This window comes from Microplitis demolitor, chromosome 1 (genome assembly GCF_026212275.2).
Source record: "Microplitis demolitor isolate Queensland-Clemson2020A chromosome 1, iyMicDemo2.1a, whole genome shotgun sequence".
Classification (NCBI taxonomy): domain Eukaryota; kingdom Metazoa; phylum Arthropoda; class Insecta; order Hymenoptera; family Braconidae; genus Microplitis; species Microplitis demolitor.
In genome coordinates this window covers 8,029,797-8,040,600 of record NC_068545.1, presented here as the reverse complement: position 1 = coordinate 8,040,600, position 10,804 = coordinate 8,029,797, and the positions used below count along the sequence as shown (strand labels likewise).

Below are 10,804 nucleotides of genomic sequence, written 5' to 3'. Positions count from 1 at the left end.
CCGATAATTTGACTCCGAAGTATTCAAGTAAATTTTTATTTTAAAATCAAATAAATTAAATTTAAAATTGAACTATTTTGTTGATAGCTATTAATGAATAGTTTTATCAAGTACATGCGCAGTTATAACGAATGTTGTTTTTCAAACGAATTCTTCAGCAGTATTACTTTTGACATAAAAATATTTTTTATCACGAATTCTCAATTAATGATGTCATGTACATTTCAATAAATACCGAAGTCGATGTACAGACGTGGCATTATTAGTTTTACACATCTACTAATAATACTGTGGAGACTGAAAAATATTTCGTACAACTTCAAAAATGAGTAAGTATTTTTTTTTTTATTATTCATATGATATACGCTGGTAGATTAAGAATTTTATTAACTATTCATTTGTACGAAAGCTTATATTGTTAATTTATTATTAACGCTATCGATCATCGGTGCCATACTATTAATTCCTTCAAACGCGGTAAGTTATAGAAAAATGAAAAAAATGATTGTTACGTAAATGAATTTCTATGTTATTATAATCATAACTTGTAATAGGAGGTAGAAGAACATGAAAATGGGATCGAAACTCCAAAAACTAATGAACCAAAAGCGAATCCCAATCACTTGCTAATCAATCCACACACTCCTTTTTATTATTTATCAATGGAATCAGGCACATTAAAAGTTGATAAGAAAACAGACGTAAGTGATCTATGTATATGTAGATACATAATTATATAATGTTGATTTGGTTTTAAAAGGACGTAATCCAAAAATTTAATTATTTATTTTTTTTTTTTTTTAATTAAATCGTCACAGCATTTTGGAGCATACTGTCGAGCATCATTAGTATAATCGGAAAACAAATGTTTTCAAATTTTTTACATTCATTTTATCATGATCATTTTATTTTTACCCTTACATATTAACGAAACATTATGGTTAGTAATGAATTTAAATTTTATAAAATTTTTCAGAACGAAAAATTTTGTAAATTCATATTTAATTAGGTGAAATTTGATGGAATATAATAAAATTAGAAAAGTTTTAATAAATTCAATTATTTCAATACGCTGGATTTGAACTTATGTGTTTCTATAAGCATTTATATATTTATGAAAAATTTTATTAAATTTCATAAAATTATTTACAATTTTATAAAACTTTATACAAAAGTTATACAATTTCTTCGGACTTTATAAAATTTCATAACACTTTAAGGAATTTTATAAAATCTCACAAAATTTTCAGTTAATCCTCGGTTAATTAGTTGCAATATCATTGAGTCTACACACACTCATGCAAGCACTCGAGTGTCATTTTAGAAATAGTCAGAATAGCTTTCTATGATCTCGAAACGTCGAAAACTGATGAAAACTTAATTTTAGAAAATCGGGGTTATAACAATTTTCCTAATTTTTTGAAAATCGTTGATTTTCATAACCGCAAGTAAAAATATATTCCGTGGTGTTACATACTGGATAATTTCCAATATTAATTAAAATATTTTTGAATATCTAATTTTTTATTAATGTCTAGGTTTGGCCTCGTTAGAGAGTCTATAGACCCCTGGTGGGCCGTGTTAGTTGATTATTTTATAAATTATTATTTTGTTTAATTTTCGCGATTCAAAGTGTAGTATCGCGCGACCCAGTCTCCATATTGTTTATTAGGATGTGGGATTTGGATAATCCTGGACAGCCGGTGGCAGTGCCCAGAACTGGGTAAATTATTAGGCAGCCGGTATCAGCGCCCAATACTTAATTGATGATTTCGGGATTATTGGGCTGCCGGTAGCAGTGCCCAATATAACCATGAAGTCGTAGGGTATTGGGCTGCCAAATTGCAGTCCAAAGTAAGGTTGAATTAAATTAGAATTAATTGTATAGTTTATTAATAATGGAGAGCATAGGTTCGTGCTTTATGAGCTCTCTCGTAAGACTGACAGTTTAGTCATTATAAAAATATAATAAATCCAACAGAGTTGACAAAATGTTGACGCTGCATCTCAGGTTCCCTGTGAGAGAATCGTCGTAGCCCGGGTCTCATGCATCGTCATCTGTTTTGACTACCCGCGAGCCACGGCGACTCTCTTATCATAACCGATTTCCGTTACATTGGATAAAATTATTTAATTAAACATAATTAATTTAACTTAATCAATAAAATTTTACGGGAACGTAACAGTGGCAAATGGCCTTTCTTCAAAATATCAATTTTTAAAAATCTTTAAAAAATTTTTTTTGTCTATTAAAATGTTGCATTCTTCGATTAACACATATTAAGGTAGTTCGCTCGTGACATTCATAGCCAAAAGTTATTGCGTCATCGTAACTACAAAAAGTTGGAGATACTCAATGATAGAATATTTTATTTTTATACGATAGTGTATCCAATACATTCTAGTTTTAAGTATACGGATACACACTAATACAATCGAACTAATGAGTATAATAAATGTGGCAATGCTGTAATTATAAATATTGAATACTCTATAGACTAAACGTAAACGTAGCAATCTTTGTACAGTGTGAGTTTTATATACATACAGTTTGTTATTGTTGACAATACAAAATTTACGATAAAATGAATTTTTATGCATATTTTAATAATTTTTATTTAAGTTTTTTTTTATCCTTGGTAGACCTCCAGCATGTTAATTCTGCACTTTGTGATTTTTAATATCTCGTTTTATAATCAATAAAAAAAATTTCATTTTTGTTAATCTCATGTTTTAATTTTATCGCATTCAAAGAAGAAGTCGTTTTGCGAGTGAAATACTTGAAACAAACCTCTCATGATGAATCAATATTTAAAAAAAAAACACTTGATTTGGCGAAGTCCAAATAAAAAATAACTTTTCCAAATTTTTGTTAACCAAAAAATGTTTTTATTGGAGAGGAAATTTGGAAATTGTAATAAACCCATAAATCTAGAATAAAGAAAAAAATTTTTGTTTGTTTTTGGGGTTCCATTGTGCCTCGATTATCTCACTTTGAAACTTGCTTAATATATAATACTCATAAATATATGACGGATATTAATAAAAATTTTTGCTCATTACAGAGGGGTCCGTCGTGCCTTGGCTTCCCCTATTTTTATTAATTGTGAAATTTTTTATGAAAAAATGAAAAAAAAATGTTTATGATTGTTCATTTGAGTTTTTTTTTCTATTTACAAAAATACTCAATATATCACGAAGCTGTTCCAATAATTTGTATTCTTTACATTAAGCAATCATATTTTCCATTTTAGGTGTACGAAAAGTTTTATTTAGATGCTATTAATTACTACAAGAATCCAGCTCACGATGATAATGGTGAGTTTTCCAACAAAGTTTATAAAATTTAGTTTATTAAAAATTTTCAGATTGTTTGTTAATTTTGAGCTTCGAAACGTGATATAATTAATGTTACAGATCGAATATATATAAAATTATTGATTTTCGTTGAAAATTACGATATGGACTGGAGAGAAAAAGCAAATGCATTCCAACTTAAATATTACTGGGAAGTCATCAATAATTACTTTAATGCATTATCTAATGGAAAGATTGTAGTAACCATCGTTGGAGTTATTTCATTAACAGTAAAAAAACGTTTTATAATTCTATTCACTTTAGGATGATGAATGGAACCCAAGTAAAATAGGGATCCTGATGGGAATTATGAATTTTTTGTCCTGAATTTGCTAGAACGTTTAATTTTTAGTCACATTTAAATAATATACAAGGCAAAAATGAGTTTCAAGAATATTTTAATATTCACTGTATTCCCAGGTGAAACCGGACTACGGTAATTTACCGCATTTTGCCGCAATTCACGGCAATTTACAGCAATACACTGTAAAAATTCCGCATCACTTCGAAATCTTTCTGCCCATTTAAAATCCCTATTCACTCTGTCACTCGGAATTCCGGAGTTTAAAAAAATCACTCTGCATGCGGATTGAATAGGGATTTTTTAATAGGCAGAGTGATTTCGGAGTGACGCGGATATTATTTCAATCCGCATTCACTCCGGTCCAGAGCTTTAATACTCTAATAGAATTAGATTTCATGGAAACATCTGTTAAATAAAAACATAATTATTTGAATAAATACGTATTTGAATAAATAATTAAATAAGATATTAACAATTGAACTTAAAATATTATGTTTTTAATTTATGAAATGTTTTAGTAACTGACTGACTTATAACTTCATATATCTATATATACAATACATAGTGAAAATATTAAATTATTAAATAGCTATTGTGACATAGTTTTTACAGGAATATTTGATATTTCGGTGTCTTATGAAATATTATCTTGTAGTATGGTTGATGTAAGTCATACGGCAGTTTGAGACTCAGTGGAGTTATATTTGTCAAAGTTTGAATATCAGCTGCTTATAACTTTTAAAAATCGTTTCGCATACATATAGGATGAGAGAGCTCGCAATTATTTTCATACTCAATATAAATGTCAAAGTATCAAAGACCTAAGCTTACTATAAGTATTTTTTTTATAATTAATATTTTCCGAAACTCTCCTTCGGAGTGATTTTTACTTCAAAGGGGAGTGAATAAATAAAAAGTCATTCTTTCCGCGTTCACTCCGAAATCACTCTGCAAATATTTTAGTGTAAAACGGTAATTTTCAGAAAATTCGAGTAAAAAACGGCAATTTACGTAATTTGCGGCATTTTTACAGCTCTAACAGTGCAGTCCATCAGTTTGCAGTAAAATACTGCAGGCTTGCCGCAATTTTACGGTAAATTACCGTACTTTTGATGCGAAATAACGTACGTTTATCGTGAAACACAATAAGCATATATTTGAGTTTGCTTATGTAGTTCATTGGTATACTAAAATTATTTTAAAAAAACTAAATATATCTAGCAATATAATTTTTGAAGTACTACAAGTTACACTATTTCAGTAGCATTTCAAAATCAGAATATAAATTTAGTAATTTATATTATATTTTGAGTAAAGTGTCCTATATTCTTTTTTCCCAAGCATATTTATAAGTCTACTATTTTACTTTGTCCGTTTACATATTTCTATAAATTTAATGGATAATGATTTTTTAAAAATTAATTTATATTTTATCATAGGAAAGAGACGTGTTAGACACCGATGCTATAATGAGCCAACGCAAAAATAGAAATTCTAGGCCAGAAAGTGGTTTAGATGCACAGTTTATTGTCAAAGAAATAAAAAAATTTTTGTATAACAACAAAGCTACGTTTAATGAAACTGAGTATGATATGTTTGTGTTTATGACACGGTGAGTTTTTATTTATTGTGATTTCATAATTGATCTGTAAATTGAATTTGAATTTTTAATTTCTTATAATACGATAGTATCTCATATATCTTGAAGAATTAGTGTCATACTCAATACTTTTAAATGTATATCATAGTTTCTGTAATGAATATACAACGACGAAAACCGTTAAATGTATCAAGGCCCCCAAGTAGAAATTTAAACATTTCTAAGAACCTAGAAACTCTGCCAGCAAAAGATCGAAGGACTTATTTAATGCTTAATTTATATGAAAAGCTAACTCTTATATAAAACCTATTGATATTGGTAATGGGAGAAAACGTTCTCAGTCGTTCCGAAGGCGAAAAAATTTTAAATTTTGAATATTTATCAGAGCCTAACATACTACAAAAGCTTATTTAGTCCTATTCATTCCTGGACGGAAAAAAAATGGTTATTTTTCCTATGTTCACATAGGGAAAATTCCTACATGGATGCAGTAAAAACCCCTACGTCAACATAGGAATCATCCATATGTGAAAATAGGTAAAATACCAATAATTTATGGGTATTTTTGCTATAGTATGGAGGCACATCTCCAATATTGACATCGGCATTTTTACTATGTCAATATATAAATTATTCCGATGTTAACATAGGGAAAAAGCCTCTAATAACATAGGAATTATTTCTATGTGAACAAATTTCGTATAATTAGTAAACTACTCGACCAAACGACTTCAAAATCAATTCACCTCTAAGTCTTAACGAACCCTTTTAATTGCCGTGAAGTACATCTAAATCGTTTGATCTGTGTCAAAAATATTATTGGACAAAAAAGTTTAAACACACACACACACACACACACACACACACGCGCACGTGGACGGATGTCCATCTGAAAATAGTCAGAATAGCTTCTTAGGACCTCAAAACGTTGGCAATTAATTAATGTGACAGGACCGAAGTCCACCTTCAGTTTACAGGAGGCCGTTATTTAATCCTATTGGTATATACGCATTGCGGGGTCATCCCCATCTTCCGATCCAGATGACACTCCTAGTCAAAAAATATAATCAAGTGACGACTAAGGTAGAGATTAACCGGAGGTTTAATCAAAATTCCTCAATGCGCGTGGTATCTAACTATAGCCACTATTAGTTCTACTTCTGTGGCCCACGCACTCCGGACATCTCAGGAAATAAAGAGACTCTGGCCGAAGAGAGCGTGAAGAAGTAGTACCAGTTTCCTGTACTGGTTGACAGGTTGCTCATTGATAAGTGGTGGGATGCAACTCCTCCCCATACCTCCAAAAGGGCTTCATCTACGTGTTTGCAGCGGTACCTATTGGTTTCCTGCAACTACAACATTGCGACATACAATATAATGCAGAGCTTTATATAGTTGATACTGCTAACGGTTGGAGTACTGGTGGCGAGGACAGTGGCACTTACTGGTTTGGTGCCCAATAGAGGGCGCTTCGCCTCGTTTGACTTGATACGCCGACATCTGATGAGAACTTAATTTTCAAAAATTGAACCGAAACCAATAACTTCCCTTTTATTGTTTTAAGGTAGATTTTTTTGGAAATCTAAGTATTGTATTTTTCCTCATGGTCGATTTTTCAAGAGATTTGGTCATATACTATCATAATTGGTCGAGTAGAGTTCAAAAATTGCATTCGTTGAAAAATTTATATATGTATGCATGTATACAGGGTGATTCATAATTACCTTTTTAGCGGGAAAATTTGAATAGAGGAGACGATTCTAGGCATAACGTTCCTTAGCGATTTTTCAAAATTCTCAATAGTTTTTAAGTTATTTAAAATCTAAGTTGATCAATCAAAGACATGCTTTAGGATTTAAAAAAAAATTAAAAGAAGAATAAATAAGTTTGGCAACGCCGCAACAGTAAACTTCAAATTATACATTATTTATTTAATTTAAAAAGTTCGAATTCTCACAGAAGAGAAACAAAACACACAATTACAACCTAGAATATATTCGCATATTTTTTTTTATCTTTCCTCTTTTTATAGAAAAAATTGTTAATGGAAAATAATGCTTTTATTGAAAATAAAGCTTTTGGAGATTCGACAAAAAAAAATTACGGATTTTAAATTATATGATAAGCAACACAGATAAAAAAAAAGAAATTTGAAAACTAATTGAATTGTCTTACCAGAATAAAAGCAATTTCAAATAGTCAAAGATATAGATATACACATTATTTTAAAATCTTTTATTTCTCTTGCTCTGTCTCGCTTAAGACTTTGCTAAGCGCTCATTGTATGTCATACTAAACATTAGGGTGTGTCACTTCGGAGCAACATTTTTTTTTTTAAATGCATGTGGGAAAAATCATAGTTCAACAAAAAAACTAAAATGTCGGGCAAGAATAAAATGATTATGTCGATTATTGACCTAGCTCAATGAAAAATTCGATTTTCCCGTTTGAATAACACGGGAAATTTTTTTTTTTTTTTAGGGTCATGTATTGTTAACTCTTTAAAAAATCAATAGATCGAATAGAATAATACATATTTTTTAGGAAATTGAACGCTCTACAAAAAAGGTCTCATATCATTTTTCGATAAATCCATCTGTTCAAAAGTTATTGGAACTCGAAGTAAAATTGGAGATCTTTTTACTTTTCCGGTGAAACTATCAGACTTATCACGAAATGTTATAGAATCGTTTTTGTTGACAATTTTATTTTCTACAAATTATTATTCGTGAAGTTTTTTCAAATTCCACATTGTTTTCTAGTTATTTCCATTTTAATGCCGAGCTCTTGAAATCAATCAGAACCACTTTTTTAAGAACTTGAAATTAAAATAAAAATAAATAGAAAACAATGCGGGATTCGAAAAAACTTTACAAATAATAATTGGTAGAAAATAAAATTGTCAACAAAAACGATTCTATAACATTTCGTGATAAGTCTGATAGTTTCACCGGAAAAGTGAAAAGATCTCCAATTTTACTTCGAGTTTCAATAACTTTTGAACAGATGGATTTATCGAAAAATGATATGAGACCTTTTTTGTAGAGCGTTCAATTTCCTAAAAAATATGTATTATTCTATTCGATCTATTGATTTTTTAAAGAGTTAACAATACATGACCCTAAAAAAAAAAAAAAATTTTCCCGTGTTATTCAAACGGGAAAATCGAATTTTTCATTGAGCTAGGTCAATAATCGTCATAAAAATTTTATTCTTGCCCGACATTTTTTTTTTTGTTGAACTATGATTTTTCCCACATGCATTTAAAAAAAAAATGTTGCTCCGAAGTGACACACCCTAATGTTTAGTATGACATGCAATGAGCGCTTAGCAAAGTCTTAAGCGAGACAGAGCAAGAGAAATAAAAGATTTTAAAATAATGTGTATATTTATATCTTTGACTATTTGAAATTGCTTTTATTCTGGTAAGACAATTCAATTAGTTTTTAAATTCCTTTTTTTTTATCTGTGTTGCTTATCATATAATTTAAAATCCGTAATTTTTTTTTGTCGAATCTCCAAAAGCTTTATTTTCAATAAAAGCATTATTTTCCATTAACAATTTTTTCTATAAAAAGAGAAAAGATAAAAAAATATATGCGAATATATTCTAGGTAGTAATTGTGTGTTTTGTTTCTCTTCTGTGAGAATTCGAACTTTTTAAATTAAATAAATAATGTATAATTTGAAGTCTACTGTTGCGGCGTTGCCAAACTTATTTATTCTTCTTTTAATTTTTTTTTAAATCCTAAAGCATGTCTTTGATTGGTCAACTTAGATTTTAAATAACTTAAAAACTATTGAGAATTTTGAAAAATCGCTAAGGAACGTTATGCCTAGAGTCGTCTCCTCTATTCAAATTTTCCCGCTGTAAAGGTTATTATGAATCATCCTGCATATACATATATATATATGTGTAATATAACCAGCCTTGTCATCACGATACCGTCTACAATTCTTATCGGTTCGCAATGAACATTACTATACTTATTCAATAAGCGATTATCTTGATCGAGTTCGAAGTTGGGCTGAATCGGTCAATTAATTTGGAAGTTATGGCTGTTTGAAATTTACAATTTTTCAAAAAAATCAATTTTTATTTAATATAAGAGTTCATATAACTTCAGAACTAAAACTGATAGATAATTTCTGTAAAAATTATCTCAAAACTTGTTTAATTAGCTTCAATTGATTACCTCGAACTTTATATTTTGACTATTTCTTCTAATAATTTGATAGCTTTGAAAATTTGGACATTATCAAGAAAATTATAGAAAATGTGGTTTTATTTTCGGATAACATATATTTTTCGTTATAATTTGATTTGTATTTTAATATAAAATTTTATGAGTCTGACTTCAGTCACCTTGCGGTGTATTCTTTAGGAATGAGTTACATAAAAATGATCAATGATTTGACTGTCATCAATATAATTACTATGCTTGAGAAAATCACGAGTAGTTATAAATATATATGTTTATATATGATATATTAATTATATAAATTATATTTTAAGCTCAACTTTATCTGTTAAAAATAAGAGGAAATTTGAGCCTGTACAAAGTTGGGCAGGAGGACGATTCTGTTCATCTCAAAATAATGCTAACACTATGCCTCCGGGTTTAGTTATGGAAAATTCAGTACAATATGGTTACCTCAGTACCACTCAATCACTTGCTAAGAGGTTTGTCCAAATATTATAATTTTTCAAATAATCAATTTTTTTGAATAGGTTATGATTATCGACTTATGAAATTTTTTAACGCCGAAACATAATTATTTATATTATTTTTATAATGAACTATCTGATTTAGATTTAAAAAATAATAAACATTTACTTTACGTATTCGTAGCATTGGAATTGATTATGATAATAAACATGGATGTTCTGATGGTGATGTTATGGGTCTTCTTCAAAATCTTCCAGCGCGAAATGCTACTAATTTCGATGATCAAGAGAAATTTGATTATAAATGGTCCGAATGTTCAAAAACTCAATTAAATACTGTTTTAAGGTAATTATTATTTTGTCAAAGAAATATTAATTTTTTTTTTAACAGTGTGGTATAGATAGTTAAAAGTTAACTGCGTATTAGTCGTATTAAAAATGGAAAAGGTGTTTTTTTTTCGCTGCTTTATTAGAATGAGATTTTCATGAGAAAAATATAAAACTTTCTATAACATTTCATAACACTCCTCCTGAAGTATTTCAGAAAAGTCTGGATACTTTGAGGATATAAATAATTTATTGTAAAACGATTAAATAAACTACGGCACGGTAATTTAAAATATGAGTGTAATTAAATTAATTTTTTTTTTATAGTGATTCCAAATTGGCGTGTCTTCACGAGAAGCCTGGGTTTTTGAAAGCAACACCAAAACCAGAAAGTACAGAATCAGCTTAATAATGAAACAAATTGGAAGTGAAAAAAAATCATTGCAAATTCTGCTTTAGTTTTTAAATAATTTTCAGAAAAAAGAATCTGATGTATCTTAAATAAAAAAACAAAATTATTACAATAAAATCAATGTAATTTCAAATA

At 29.0% G+C, this 10,804-nt stretch overlaps 1 protein-coding gene across 1 annotated transcript; it reads left to right on the top strand.

Moving 5' to 3' along the window:
• Nucleotides 1-221: 221 nt before the first annotated feature.
• Nucleotides 222-10,804, top strand: LOC103572827 (uncharacterized). Its single transcript, XM_053740194.1, has 9 exons — nucleotides 222-329; nucleotides 410-477; nucleotides 555-701; nucleotides 3,255-3,318; nucleotides 3,418-3,587; nucleotides 5,101-5,273; nucleotides 9,778-9,945; nucleotides 10,115-10,276; nucleotides 10,585-10,804. The coding sequence occupies exons 1-9, from the start codon at nucleotides 326-328 to the stop codon at nucleotides 10,664-10,666; spliced, it is 1,038 nt and encodes a 345-aa protein (XP_053596169.1). The 5' UTR covers nucleotides 222-325; the 3' UTR covers nucleotides 10,667-10,804.

Coding starts and splice junctions, on each gene's coding strand:
- LOC103572827 (XM_053740194.1), top strand. Junction 478..554: donor TATTAATTCCTTCAAACGCG/GTAAGTTATAGA, acceptor AACTTGTAATAG/GAGGTAGAAGAACATGAAAA. Junction 3,588..5,100: donor TTGGAGTTATTTCATTAACA/GTAAAAAAACGT, acceptor ATTTTATCATAG/GAAAGAGACGTGTTAGACAC.